Source organism: Myxine glutinosa, chromosome 3, assembly GCF_964187855.1.
Source record: "Myxine glutinosa chromosome 3, kmMyxGlut1.1, whole genome shotgun sequence".
Lineage (NCBI taxonomy): Eukaryota > Metazoa > Chordata > Myxini > Myxiniformes > Myxinidae > Myxine > Myxine glutinosa.
In genome coordinates, this window is record NC_136263.1 from 24,259,200 (window position 1) to 24,275,646 (window position 16,447).

At 35.0% G+C, this 16,447-nt stretch overlaps 1 protein-coding gene across 2 annotated transcripts in view; it reads left to right on the plus strand.

Annotated features, from left to right (window-relative positions):
• LOC137423744 (uncharacterized) overlaps positions 1-16,447 on the plus strand; it is a 200,832-nt gene that overhangs the window by 163,140 nt on the left and 21,245 nt on the right. For both annotated transcript variants that reach the window (XM_068111209.2, XM_078773776.1), the window contains 3 exons: positions 4,541-4,655; positions 4,924-5,030; positions 5,200-5,360. In XM_068111209.2, the coding sequence (XP_067967310.2) occupies positions 4,541-4,655; positions 4,924-5,030; positions 5,200-5,350 (373 nt within the window). In that variant the 3' untranslated portion in view covers positions 5,351-5,360. The remainder of the gene's footprint in view (positions 1-4,540; positions 4,656-4,923; positions 5,031-5,199; positions 5,361-16,447) is intronic.

The window sequence follows — 16,447 nt, forward strand, 5'->3', positions numbered from 1 at the left end:
ACATAATAAATAAATCTTTATTGTCCCATTTTCAGGGAAATTATTCTTTGGTGACACCGTAAGTTGACCATCATTAAAACATAAAACACAAAGGGAATAAGAAAACAATATAAAAAGATATAAAATATAAAATAAATAGAAAACAAGTACACATACATTCAAAGTACACCGCCCCATGCCAAATAATTAAATATGCTGCAGCGCGGCATTGCCGGGGCGCCTCCGGCGCCCGGCAATGCCGCAGTGCAGCTCATTGAGGCTGCATTGGGAGGGAGAGGTGTACACTAATTGATTGATTAATTGTATAATTAAAATCAATAAAAGATTATCACAAAATATTTTCATAATCAATTGGCTAATCGCATAACTAAACCAGTAGTGCTTCATCCAAAGATGTATCTTTTAGAAATTTAATTAAATAAGTCATTTATAAAAAATTAAATAATTAATTGATTACTCAATAAATAATTAATCGATTAATCAATAAATACTTAATAGATGAAATGATTAATCAATAAATAAAAAATATCCTTGATAGCCACATCACTTGGTCACTCATGTCCAAATATTAGCTTCCCAGCTCAAAAGGTGCCTGAGATATTGGCCAAATGAGAAAGAAAATAAATAAATGATTAATAATGAAAATAAATAAATAATAATCATAAAAAAATTAAATTATTAACCAATTTGGTGAGAGAACACATAAACTACCACTATTTCATCAGAATCTGTAACTTAAAAAAAAAAATTTTTCGTCATTAATCGAATAATTAAATAATTAATCGATTAATTGATTAATTAATAAATCAAAAATATCCTTTGCAGCCAAATCACCTGGTCATTGGCATGTCCAAATATCAGCTTCCTAACTCAAAAGGTGCCTGAGTTAATAATGGTCAGAAGAGAAATGAAATTTAATTAATTAAATAAGTACTTAATTAAACGCTAATAATTAAATAACTCCTCAATTAATTGATTATTCAAAAAACAAAAAATACCGTATTTGACAAAGGACTTGCTCACTACTGTGCCGAAATTTCAGCTTCCTAGCTCAAAGGATGGCTGAGATATCGCCCGGACAAACAAACAAGAAAACAAACAAACAAGAAAGAAACCAGAGTGAAAACTGAGTACTCTCTTTCAGCGTGCGTCACTGCCGAGCCCCCTTTGGTGCCCGTCAATGACGATTTGCAATGCCTGGAGATGGCATAGGAAAGGAGCGGTGTACAATATGGAAGATTGACTAAACAGCAAAATGTCTAGGAATTTGAATTTAGCATTTGAATTGCACGTGGTACAAATTACCTTTTGAAAATGTTCTTCTTCATCCTCCTTACACGAAAGCGTCTCCCTGATGGCAGTTTTTCAAAAAGTCCGTTCAAGAAATGACTTTCATCAGTACACACCTGCACCGCCTTCCTTTTCAATGCTCGCAAGTATAGAGACTCCAGACTAGTTGAAGGCCCACCTACAGCTTTAAATGCCAGTGTAATGACCTTTCTCAATCGTGACTTAGTCCGCACATTAAAGGAGAACGACCAAAACAACTTTGCAGATTTCGAAACATAAACATATGTTAAACACTTCCATTGAGTTCATTTCACAAATATCTTCGCGGTTTTATTAGAATTTGTCAAAATATCGCCGAACAAGGAAAATCGGTTTTGTCAAAACCGCAAACCGGAAATGCCGTTTGTGAAGTAACCCAGTTTTTCGTTCTTAAAGCCTTGTTGGCTTCGTGACGATCAGAACATCGCTTTGTTTTCGTTACGATCAGTTGGAATCATGCCTAGTCGTTGTGTGGCTGCTGCTAGTGCATGCCCATACGTGCGGGGAGGTAAGTACGTGGACATACGTACGTTGACGTACGTACCAAAAATAAGGCCTCACTGTCCGGAAGTTCGCATATCGCAGTTACGATTAATCGCAAATTAGTTTTAATGGCCAAGTATTCAATTTTCAAACCACGAGGCAGAAACAACAAACACACGCGGTTCCTTCGCTGTCGCTTGACCGTACGTGCAAAGAAAAATTAAAACTTGCATCGTTCCTTCGGTCTTCGCTCTCGTCCTTCGCTGTTCCTTCGCTCACGTACAAAACGTATGTGTTTGCTAAATAAATGGCCATAACTTGGTAACCACTTGTCCGATTAATAGCAAACCTTGAAAAGGCACATCCTCAGGTCCCCAGCAATATACCTGGCAAGTTTCACTTAGATCGGACCAGTGGTTGTCTAGAAACAGTGGTCACAGACATACACCCAGACATACACCCAGACATACACCCAGACATACACCCAGACATACACCCAGACATACACCCAGACATACACACAGACAGACACACAGACACACAGAGATTGCTTGCATTATAGAGAGTGCTATAATGATACAATTACAACTGATACACCTGCAGTGCTGCACGAAGTCAATAGTCGTATTTCGTTTCTGTGTTTCTATCCATTTCTTGCCTCACGGCACCGAACATTAATTAAATATTAGTTATGTATTCCATTGACCAGAAAAAGAAACTTTTTCAATTAAAAAAGAGACATAAAAATGAATACCATTCAGTATTTTGGAGGCGCCCGAAATCAAAATCGATCGCCATTGTGTCTGTGTCCGACGATTTCTCTTCTTCACTCTCTGGACGGTATGGTTCGAATCTGTATGGGAGAATCGAGTGTGATTCCCCAAGATTATTAACTTTCTCCATTTTCCGCATCAGATTGGTCAGAAATATCGCTGATATCCAGACTTACGCAACTATCGGAGTCTGTGTCTACCATTGTTTACTATTGCGCAGTCACATCAGCTTCCTCCGATGACGTCACGATGATGATGATAGTCATCACCAGATGCTGGCCGGCGCGAGAGAAATCGTCTGCTATTGGCATTTTAAAACTCGGATATCTCATGATTCACGCATGCTAGAGCAACATTTTTTGCGCCAAACTTAATCTTTTTTGTTGCTACAATTAATTAATCTTAAGCATTTGATGTCTATACTCATGTCCGTTCCCCTTTAAGATAACTGCACCAGGAAATCAAATTAAATGATAAAACACTGATCAGTAAGGAATTTGTTAACATCCGCATCACACGAGAGCTAACACCAAATGAATTCAACTTCCTGAGAAGATACAATCTTTGCATTGATTTCTTGTACACAGCATCAGTATTTCCATCAAAAGTTAACTTATCAATAAAGGTACCCAGGTATTTAAATTTGCTAACAATTTCCACCTTATCACCATTTATGGTTACAGGCTCATGATTGTGACCTTTCCGAAAGTCCAAAATCATCTCTTTTGTTTTGTCCACATTCAGAGTAAGACAAAAGTCCCCACACCACTTATTCAATGTGTCAATCTCGTCGAGGTACGAGTCTCGTCGACCTACCTTAGCGGGCTAGTATTCCTCCATAGTCTATACAGTTCAAAGACTAGAACGGCACTCAGTGGAGAGCATACCTCCGCCAGGTGAACAGTTTACGTTTTGTATCCCAGAGTAGACCAGAAAATCACAATACAAAATCGCATTTAATCAAAATCATCCGTCCACAACTTTTTGAGATATCCTGCAATATTTACAAGTATATTATATATATACAGTATATGCTATATATCCTTGAAATATCCTGCTGTTGGCCCGATCTCCCAATGGTGAAGAATCACTTTAATAAGTCTACTAGCCAGATCCAGATCTTCACCAAAATTGAATCGGTTCTTCCTTGTCAGACACCCAACTGGTCCACCAAGTGTCGTCCAAATCTGTCCACAACTTTTTGAGATATCCTGCTATGTATCGTTTTTGGCCCCATCTCCCAATGGCGAAGAATCACTTAAAAAATTATAGAAGCCGGATCCGAATCCAGATCTTCACCAAAATCGAATCATTTCCTCCTTGTCACATACGCTACATCTCTGCTAAATTTTGTCCAAATCTGTCCACAACCTTTTGAGATATTCTGCTATGTATCGTTTTTTGCCCTACCAATGGTGAAGAATCACTTTTAAAAATTATAGAAGCCGAATCCGGATCTTCACCAAAATCTAATCATTTCCTCCTTGTCGCATACGCTACCTCTCTGCCAAATCTCGTCCGAATCCGTCCACATCTTTTCGAGATATTTTGTTTGCAAACAAACACAGACGGGTGAAAACATAACCTCCATCCATCTTTTGTGGCGTAGGTAACGAGTACAGCATGCAACTACTGAGCTTTTCTGCCAATGGCAAGTCAAACACTGAGCAAGCCGAACGTCATTCACTCAAATGCCAGTCTTGTGATGTTCGGCCGAATGCACGAATGCTATTCAGTTTGAACCTATTCTTATCTAATCTGACTAAGACTGAGTGATTCGAGATATTGTTTCTTATTGAGTGTTCACCTTAACGGGACCAACCACGAGGTTTTTTGTTTTTTCTTTCTCTCTCGATCATTCATCCAAATCCATTTTGTCTCCTTTGGAAAACTTTTTACATTAAAGATGATCAGATGTAATAATCGTTTGTTTTGAAATGTAACTTGTTTCACAGTCCAGCAGGTCATGAGAGTCGTTGGTCTGCTGCCGCATGCGAGTTCATGGTGGATACCTTATTTGGAAGGTTCTGTTACATCATCCAATTGAAGGATTCAAATGAGGACAGTCAGGTGAACCACTTGCCCCTCTTGCAGGAATGCTTTCCTTCCACATGTCAAAGGTTACCTCTCCTATAGGGCCACTTGCATGGTATTTGAATTGTAAGCATCATGCATGGGATATCACTCGTACTGAACAGCAGTATTTGGTGTGAATAGTGGCTTGCAATATGAACATTTTGTTAATGTTAGATGAGTATGTTACCTACCAGAATCTTCTGGAGAATGGAGGCTTTAGCTCTTTGCAGATGCCTTTTTCCACCCCCCCCCCCCCCCACAGGGTTTAGGTTCTATCCCCGTGGAAGTTGTTTTGGAGTCTTCAAGTAATGTCCCCGTGAATTTCCGTGATTTACTTCTTCAACAAGGTCTTGCCTTGTCTCGAAGGAAGTGAGTGTGTTACACTGGGAGGAATACAAATCTGTCATAAGCTTTTGTGTACTCTGCTCTCAGGAAAGGGAATGTTTTATTTTTTTACTAATCCATTATTTTTCTTGCCCCCTGGTTTGCAAAATGTTCTCTTGTGGATTTTTGTCTCTGTTGCATGTAAAATGAAAAGCAAAGCACGATGGGATCAAATGCAGGCATTGTGTGAGCAAGCTCGGTCCCAGAAGAGCAGTGGCAGAGCCAACGTGGCTTGCAACAAGTTGGAATCATGTGAACGGGGTTTATCTGAATGTTCCCTGTCTGGATCCCAAACTGCGGATTAATCTCAATCGGGTAGGTTCCAAGCCTGGTTGAGAATCCACCTAATTACAAATACTAGTGATATCCGTTCCCTTTGTGAATACAGCATATCTGCCAAATTTGGTGTAAATTGGGCTAGCCGTGTTTTATTTTTTTTATTTTTATGATTTACACGCAGTCATACATATACATATGTAAATACATGCACATCTATATTATATTCTCTGTGGGCGATTCTGTGAGTCTGTCTGGGGGTGTGGCTTTACCCAGTCTGGGAGAGGCTTCAAAAACAAATATCCACCATGTTGGTCACTCGCATAGCTTTGAGGCCTCTTTTGTTAGACCCGCAGTGTCTTGCTCTATCTCACAGTTTTATTTCAACTCTAATTCGATATCTCATTTCATTTTTCACAGTCGCTAACATGGTTTTAGAGTCGTTTGCAAAAAACGTGAATAAATTTCAATTAAAGTTGCCGTTTACAGAAGAAAATGCCTTTTCAAAGGCCTGTAACATAAAGGCCACTCATTCAGTCTCCCTCACGGCTTTATCTTGACGAATTCATCATCAGTCGCTGGGACATTTGAAGTCTCAGTTTCAGCTAAAGTTGAGAAAATCGGCGAAATGTATTCCAACAACCATTTTGAATGTGTCTTGTCGGTCGAGATGTGGGCACGGGCACGGGCACGGGGAAGGAGAGAGGAGGAGGAGGAGGAGGGAGAGGAGAGAACGTTTCCAGGACATCGTTATTTATATTATTACTTTGTAAAAGTACAGCGACTGAATACTGAAGTTCGGGATTGAACCGTAGTCTAATTACAGTGCATACAGAAAGTATTCCTTCACTTTTTGTACACCGCACCTTTCCTATGCCATCTCCAGGCATTGCAAATCGTCATTGCTGGGCACCGAAGGGGGCTCGGCAGTGACGCACGCTGAAAGGGAGTACTGTACTCAGTTTTCACTCTCGTTGTTTGTTGTACACCGCTCCTTTCCTATGCCATCTCCAGGCATTGCAAATCGTCATTGCCGGGCACCAAAGGGGGCTCGGCAGTGACGCACGCTGAAAGAGAGTACTCACTTTTCACTCTGGTTTCTTTTTTTCTTGTTTTCTTGCTTTCTTGTTTGTTTGTCCGGACGATATCTCAGCCATCCTTTAAGCTAGGAAGCTGAAATTTCGGCACAATAGTGAGCAAGTCCTTTGTCAAAAACGGTATTTTTTTTTTTTGATTCATCAATAAATTGAGGAGTTATTTAATTATTAGCGATTAATTAAGTACTTATTTAATTAATTAAATTTCATTTCTCTTCTGACCATTAACTCAGGCACCTTTTGAGTTAGGAAGCTGATGTTTGGACATGCCAATGACCAGGTGATATAGCTGCAAAGGCTATTTTTGATTTATTAATCAATCAATTAATCGATTAATTATTTAATTATTTGATTAATGACCAAAAATTTTTTTTTTTTTAAAGTTACAGATTCTGATGAAATGGTGGTGGTTTATTTGTTCTCTGACCGAATTGATTAATAATTTAATTTTTTTATGATTATTATTTATTTATTTTCATTATTAATCATTTATTTATCTTCTTTCTCATTTGGCCAATATCTCAGGCACCTTTTGAGCTCAGAAGTTAATATTTGGACATGAGTGACCAAGTGATGTGGCTATCAAGGATATTTTTGATTTATTGATCAATTAATCAATTAATCGATTAATTATTTAATTATTTGATGGCAATTTTTTTTTTTTTCCCCCAGTTACAGATTCTGATGAAATGGTGGTGGTTTATGTGTTCTGTGACCGAATTGATTAATAATTTAATTTTTTTATGATTATTATTTATTTATTTTCATTATTAATCATTTATTTATTTTCTTTCTCATTTGGCCAATATCTCAGGCACCTTTTGAGCTGGGAAGCTAATATTTGGACATGAGTGACCAAGTGATGTGGCTATCAAGGATATTTTTGATTTATTGATTAATCATTTCATCTATTAATTATTTATTGATTAATCGATTAATTATTTATTGAGTAATCAATTAATTATTTAATTTTTTATAAATGACTTATTTAATTAAATTTCTAAAAGATACATCTTCGGATGAAGCACTAGTGGTTTAGTTATGCGATTAGCCAATTGATTATGAAAATATTTTGTGATAATCTTTTATTGATTTTAATTATACAATTAATCAATCAATTAGCGTACACCTCTCCCTCCCAATGCAGCCTCAATGAGCTGCACTGCGGTATTGCCGGGCGCCGGAGGCACCCCGGCAATGCCGCGCTGCAGCATATTTAATTATTTGGCATGGGGCGGTGTACTTTGAATGTATGTGTACTTGTTGTACACCGCTCCTTTCCTATGCCATCTCCAGGCATTGCAAATCGTCATTGCCGGGCACCAAAGGGGGCTCGGCAGTGACGCACGCTGAAAGAGAGTACTCAGTTTTCACTCTGGTTTCTTGTTGTACACCGCACCTTTCCTATGCCATCTCCAGGCATTGCAAATCGTCATTGCTGGGCACCGAAGGGGGCTCGGCAGTGACGCACGCTGAAAGAGAGTACTCAGTTTTCACTCTGGTTGATTTCTTGTTTTCTTTCTTTCTTGGTTGTCCGGACGATATCTCAGCCATCCTTTGAGCTAGGAAGCTGAAATTTCGGCACAGTAGTGAGCAAGTCCTTTGTCAAATACGGTATTTTTTGTTTTTTGAATAATCAATTAATTGAGGAGTTATTTAATTATTAGCGTTTAATTAAGTACTTATTTAATTAATTAAATTTCATTTATCTTCTGACCATTATTAACTCAGGCACCTTTTGAGTTAGGAAGCTGATATTTGGACATGCCAATGACCAGGTGATTTGGCTGCAAAGGATATTTTTGATTTATTAATTAATCAATTAATCGATTAATTATTTAATTATTCGATTAATGACAAAAAAATTTTTTTTTTTTAAGTTACAGATTCTGATGAAATAGTGGTAGTTTATGTGTTCTCTGACCAAATTGATTAATAATTTAATTTTTTTATGATTATTATTTATTTATTTTCATTATTAATCATTTATTTATTTTCTTTCTCATTTGGCCAATATCTCAGGCACCTTTTGAGCTGGGAAGCTAATATTTGGACATGAGTGACCAAGTGATGTGGCTATCAAGGATATTTTTGATTTATTGATTAATCATTTCATCTATTAAGTATTTATTGATTAATCGATTAATTATTTATTGAGTAATCAATTAATTATTTAATTTTTTATAAATGACTTATTTAATTAAATTTCTAAAAGATACATCTTCGGATGAAGCACTACTGGTTTAGTTATGCGATTAGCCAATTGATTATGAAAATATTTTGTGATAATCTTTTATTGATTTTAATTATACAATTAATCAATCAATTAGTGTACACCTCTCCCTCCCAATGCAGCCTCAATGAGCTGCACTGCGGTATTGCCGGGCGCCGGAGGCGCCCCGGCAATGCCGCGCTGCAGCATATTTAATTATTTGGCATGGGGCGGTGTACTTTGAATGTATGTGTACTTGTCATTTATTTATTTTCTTTCTCATTTGGCCAATATCTCAGGCACGTTTTGAGCTGGGAAGCTAATATTTGGACATGAGTGACCAAGTGATGTGGCTATCAAGGATATTTTTGATTTATTGATTAATCATTTCATCTATTAATTATTTATTGATTAATCGATTAATTATTTATTGAGTAATCAATTAATTATTTAATTTTTTATAAATGACTTATTTAATTAAATTTCTAAAAGATACATCTTCGGATGAAGCACTAGTGGTTTAGTTATGCGATTGGCCAATTGATTATGAAAATATTTTGTGATAATCTTTTATTGATTTTAATTATACAATTAATCAATCAATTAGTGTACACCCCTCCCTCCCAATGCAGCCTTAATGAGCTGCACTGCGGTATTGCCGGGCGCCGGAGGCGCCCCGGCAATGCCGCGCTGCAGCATATTTAATTATTTGGCATGGGGCGGTGTACTTTGAATGTATGTGTACTTGTTTTCTTTCTTTCTTGGTTGTCCGGACGATATCTCAGCCATCCTTTGAGCTAGGAAGCTGAAATTTCGGCACAGTAGTGAGCAAGTCCTTTGTCAAATACGGTATTTTTTGTTTTTTGAATAATCAATTAATTGAGGAGTTATTTAATTATTAGCGTTTAATTAAGTACTTATTTAATTAATTAAATTTCATTTATCTTCTGACCATTATTAACTCAGGCACCTTTTGAGTTAGGAAGCTGATATTTGGACATGCCAATGACCAGGTGATTTGGCTGCAAAGGATATTTTTGATTTATTAATTAATCAATTAATCGATTAATTATTTAATTATTCGATTAATGACAAAAAAATTTTTTTTTTTTAAGTTACAGATTCTGATGAAATAGTGGTAGTTTATGTGTTCTCTGACCAAATTGATTAATAATTTAATTTTTTTATGATTATTATTTATTTATTTTCATTATTGTACACCGCTCCTTTCCTATGCCACCTCCAGGCATTGCAAATCGTCATTGCCGGGCACCGAAGGGGGCTTGGCAGTGACGCACGCTGAAAGAGAGTACTCAGTTTTCACTCTGGTTTCTTGTTTGTTTGTTTTCTTGGTTGTCCGGACGATATCTCAGCCATCCTTTGAGCTAGGAAGCTGAAATTTCGGCACAGTAGTGAGCAAGTCCTTTGTCAAATACGGTATTTTTTGTTTTTTGAATAATCAATTAATTGAGGAGTTATTTAATTATTAGCGTTTAATTAAGTACTTATTTAATTAATTAAATTTCATTTCTCTTCTGACCATTATTAACTCAGGCACCTTTTGAGTTAGGAAGCTGATATTTGGACATGCCAATGACCAGGTGATTTGGCTGCAAAGGATATTTTTGATTTATTAATTAATCAATTAATCGATTAATTATTTAATTATTCGATTAATGACCAAAAAATTTTTTTTTTTTTAGTTACAGATTCTGATGAAATAGCGGTAGTTTATGTGTTCTCTGACCAAATTGATTACTAATTTAATTTTTTTATGATTATTATTTATTTATTTTCATTATTAATCATTTATTTCTTTTCTTTCTCATTTGGCCAATATCTCAGGCACCTTTTGAGCTGGGAAGCTAATATTTGGACATGAGTGACCAAGTGATGTGGCTATCAAGGATATTTTTGATTTATTGATTAATCATTTCATCAATTAATTATTTATTGATTAATCGAATAATTATTTATTGAGTAATCAATTAATTATTTAATTTTTTATAAATGACTTATTTAATTACATTTCTAAAAGATACATCTTCGGATGAAGCACTAGTGGTTTAGTTATGCGATTAGCCAATTGATTATGAAAATATTTTGTGATAATCTTTTATTGATTTTAATTATACAATTAATCAATCAATTAGTGTACACCTCTCCCTCCCAATGCAGCCTCAATGAACTGCACTGCGGTATTGCCGGGCGCCGGAGGCGCCACGGCAATGCCGCGCTGCAGCATATTTAATTATTTGGCATGGGGCGGTGTACTTTGAATGTATGTGTACTTGTTTGTTTTCTTGTTTGTTTGTTTTCTTGGTTGTCCGGACGATATCTCAGCCATCCTTTGAGCTAGGAAGCTGAAATTTCGGCACAGTAGTGAGCAAGTCCTTTGTCAAATACGGTATTTTTTGTTTTTTGAATAATCAATTAATTGAGGAGTTATTTAATTATTAGCGTTTAATTAAGTACTTATTTAATTAATTAAATTTCATTTATCTTCTGACCATTATTAACTCAGGCACCTTTTGAGTTAGGAAGCTGATATTTGGACATGCCAATGACCAGGTGATTTGGCTGCAAAGGATATTTTTGATTTATTAATTAATCAATTAATCGATTAATTATTTAATTATTCGATTAATGACAAAAAATTTTTTTTTTTTAAAGTTACAGATTCTGATGAAATAGTGGTAGTTTATGTGTTCTCTGACCAAATTGATTAATAATTTAATTTTTTTATGATTATTATTTATTTATTTTCATTATTAATCATTTATTTATTTTCTTTCTCATTTGGCCAATATCTCAGGCACCTTTTGAGCTGGGAAGCTAATATTTGGACATGAGTGACCAAGTGATGTGGCTATCAAGGATATTTTTGATTTATTGATTAATCATTTCATCTATTAAGTATTTATTGATTAATCGATTAATTATTTATTGAGTAATCAATTAATTATTTAATTTTTTATAAATGACTTATTTAATTAAATTTCTAAAAGATACATCTTCGGATGAAGCACTACTGGTTTAGTTATGCGATTAGCCAATTGATTATGAAAATATTTTGTGATAATCTTTTATTGATTTTAATTATACAATTAATCAATCAATTAGTGTACACCTCTCCCTCCCAATGCAGCCTCAATGAGCTGCACTGCGGTATTGCCGGGCGCCGGAGGCGCCCCGGCAATGCCGCGCTGCAGCATATTTAATTATTTGGCATGGGGCGGTGTACTTTGAATGTATGTGTACTTGTTGTACACCGCACCTTTCCTATGCCATCTCCAGGCATTGCAAATCGTCATTGCTGGGCACCGAAGGGGGCTCGGCAGTGACGCACGCTGAAAGAGAGTACTCAGTTTTCACTCTGGTTGTTTTCTTGTTTTCTTTCTTTCTTGGTTGTCCGGACGATATCTCAGCCATCCTTTGAGCTAGGAAGCTGAAATTTCGGCACAGTAGTGAGCAAGTCCTTTGTCAAATACGGTATTTTTTGTTTTTTGAATAATCAATTAATTGAGGAGTTATTTAATTATTAGCGTTTAATTAAGTACTTATTTAATTAATTAAATTTCATTTATCTTCTGACCATTATTAACTCAGGCACCTTTTGAGTTAGGAAGCTGATATTTGGACATGCCAATGACCAGGTGATTTGGCTGCAAAGGATATTTTTGATTTATTAATTAATCAATTAATCGATTAATTATTTAATTATTCGATTAATGACAAAAAATTTTTTTTTTTTAAAGTTACAGATTCTGATGAAATAGTGGTAGTTTATGTGTTCTCTGACCAAATTGATTAATAATTTAATTTTTTTATGATTATTATTTATTTATTTTCATTATTAATCATTTATTTATTTTCTTTCTCATTTGGCCAATATCTCAGGCACCTTTTGAGCTGGGAAGCTAATATTTGGACATGAGTGACCAAGTGATGTGGCTATCAAGGATATTTTTGATTTATTGATTAATCATTTCATCTATTAAGTATTTATTGATTAATCGATTAATTATTTATTGAGTAATCAATTAATTATTTAATTTTTTATAAATGACTTATTTAATTAAATTTCTAAAAGATACATCTTCGGATGAAGCACTACTGGTTTAGTTATGCGATTAGCCAATTGATTATGAAAATATTTTGTGATAATCTTTTATTGATTTTAATTATACAATTAATCAATCAATTAGTGTACACCTCTCCCTCCCAATGCAGCCTCAATGAGCTGCACTGCGGTATTGCCGGGCGCCGGAGGCGCCCCGGCAATGCCGCGCTGCAGCATATTTAATTATTTGGCATGGGGCGGTGTACTTTGAATGTATGTGTACTTGTTTGTTTTCTTGTTTGTTTGTCCGGACGATATCTCAGCCATCCTTTGAGCTAGGATGCTGAAATTTCGGCACAATAGTGAGCAAGTGCTTTGTCAAAAACGGTATTTTTTGTTTTTTGAATAACCAATTAATTGAAGAGTTATTTAATTATTAGCGATTAATTAAATACTTATTTAATTAATCAAATTTCCTTTCTCTTCTGACCATTAACTCAGGCACCTTTTGAGTTAGGAAGCTGATATTTGGACATGCCAATGACCAGGTGATTTGGCTGCAAAGGCTATTTTGTACACCGCTCCTTTCCTATGCCACCTCCAGGCATTGCAAATCGTCATTGCCGGGCACCGAAGGGGGCTCGGCAGTGACGCACGCTGAAAGAGAGTACTCAGTTTTCACTCTGGTTTCTTGTTTGTTTTCTTGGTTGTCCGGACGATATCTCAGCCATCCTTTGAGCTAGGAAGCTGAAATTTCGGCACAGTAGTGAGCAAGTCCTTTGTCAAATACGGTATTTTTTGTTTTTTGAATAATCAATTAATTGAGGAGTTATTTAATTATTAGCGTTTAATTAAGTACTTATTTAATTAATTAAATTTCATTTATCTTCTGACCATTATTAACTCAGGCACCTTTTGAGTTAGGAAGCTGATATTTGGACATGCCAATGACCAGGTGATTTGGCTGCAAAGGATATTTTTGATTTATTAATTAATCAATTAATCGATTAATTATTTAATTATTCGATTAATGACAAAAAAATTTTTTTTTTTTAAGTTACAGATTCTGATGAAATAGTGGTAGTTTATGTGTTCTCTGACCAAATTGATTAATAATTTAATTTTTTTATGATTATTATTTATTTATTTTCATTATTGTACACCGCTCCTTTCCTATGCCACCTCCAGGCATTGCAAATCGTCATTGCCGGGCACCGAAGGGGGCTTGGCAGTGACGCACGCTGAAAGAGAGTACTCAGTTTTCACTCTGGTTTCTTGTTTGTTTGTTTTCTTGGTTGTCCGGACGATATCTCAGCCATCCTTTGAGCTAGGAAGCTGAAATTTCGGCACAGTAGTGAGCAAGTCCTTTGTCAAATACGGTATTTTTTGTTTTTTGAATAATCAATTAATTGAGGAGTTATTTAATTATTAGCGTTTAATTAAGTACTTATTTAATTAATTAAATTTCATTTCTCTTCTGACCATTATTAACTCAGGCACCTTTTGAGTTAGGAAGCTGATATTTGGACATGCCAATGACCAGGTGATTTGGCTGCAAAGGATATTTTTGATTTATTAATTAATCAATTAATCGATTAATTATTTAATTATTCGATTAATGACCAAAAAATTTTTTTTTTTTTAGTTACAGATTCTGATGAAATAGCGGTAGTTTATGTGTTCTCTGACCAAATTGATTACTAATTTAATTTTTTTATGATTATTATTTATTTATTTTCATTATTAATCATTTATTTCTTTTCTTTCTCATTTGGCCAATATCTCAGGCACCTTTTGAGCTGGGAAGCTAATATTTGGACATGAGTGACCAAGTGATGTGGCTATCAAGGATATTTTTGATTTATTGATTAATCATTTCATCAATTAATTATTTATTGATTAATCGAGTAATTATTTATTGAGTAATCAATTAATTATTTAATTTTTTATAAATGACTTATTTAATTACATTTCTAAAAGATACATCTTCGGATGAAGCACTAGTGGTTTAGTTATGCGATTAGCCAATTGATTATGAAAATATTTTGTGATAATCTTTTATTGATTTTAATTATACAATTAATCAATCAATTAGTGTACACCTCTCCCTCCCAATGCAGCCTCAATGAACTGCACTGCGGTATTGCCGGGCGCCGGAGGCGCCACGGCAATGCCGCGCTGCAGCATATTTAATTATTTGGCATGGGGCGGTGTACTTTGAATGTATGTGTACTTGTTTGTTTTCTTGTTTGTTTGTTTTCTTGGTTGTCCGGACGATATCTCAGCCATCCTTTGAGCTAGGAAGCTGAAATTTCGGCACAGTAGTGAGCAAGTCCTTTGTCAAATACGGTATTTTTTGTTTTTTGAATAATCAATTAATTGAGGAGTTATTTAATTATTAGCGTTTAATTAAGTACTTATTTAATTAATTAAATTTCATTTATCTTCTGACCATTATTAACTCAGGCACCTTTTGAGTTAGGAAGCTGATATTTGGACATGCCAATGACCAGGTGATTTGGCTGCAAAGGATATTTTTGATTTATTAATTAATCAATTAATCGATTAATTATTTAATTATTCGATTAATGACAAAAAATTTTTTTTTTTTAAAGTTACAGATTCTGATGAAATAGTGGTAGTTTATGTGTTCTCTGACCAAATTGATTAATAATTTAATTTTTTTATGATTATTATTTATTTATTTTCATTATTAATCATTTATTTATTTTCTTTCTCATTTGGCCAATATCTCAGGCACCTTTTGAGCTGGGAAGCTAATATTTGGACATGAGTGACCAAGTGATGTGGCTATCAAGGATATTTTTGATTTATTGATTAATCATTTCATCTATTAAGTATTTATTGATTAATCGATTAATTATTTATTGAGTAATCAATTAATTATTTAATTTTTTATAAATGACTTATTTAATTAAATTTCTAAAAGATACATCTTCGGATGAAGCACTACTGGTTTAGTTATGCGATTAGCCAATTGATTATGAAAATATTTTGTGATAATCTTTTATTGATTTTAATTATACAATTAATCAATCAATTAGTGTACACCTCTCCCTCCCAATGCAGCCTCAATGAGCTGCACTGCGGTATTGCCGGGCGCCGGAGGCGCCCCGGCAATGCCGCGCTGCAGCATATTTAATTATTTGGCATGGGGCGGTGTACTTTGAATGTATGTGTACTTGTTGTACACCGCACCTTTCCTATGCCATCTCCAGGCATTGCAAATCGTCATTGCTGGGCACCGAAGGGGGCTCGGCAGTGACGCACGCTGAAAGAGAGTACTCAGTTTTCACTCTGGTTGTTTTCTTGTTTTCTTTCTTTCTTGGTTGTCCGGACGATATCTCAGCCATCCTTTGAGCTAGGAAGCTGAAATTTCGGCACAGTAGTGAGCAAGTCCTTTGTCAAATACGGTATTTTTTGTTTTTTGAATAATCAATTAATTGAGGAGTTATTTAATTATTAGCGTTTAATTAAGTACTTATTTAATTAATTAAATTTCATTTATCTTCTGACCATTATTAACTCAGGCACCTTTTGAGTTAGGAAGCTGATATTTGGACATGCCAATGACCAGGTGATTTGGCTGCAAAGGATATTTTTGATTTATTAATTAATCAATTAATCGATTAATTATTTAATTATTCGATTAATGACAAAAAATTTTTTTTTTTTAAAGTTACAGATTCTGATGAAATAGTGGTAGTTTATGTGTTCTCTGACCAAATTGATT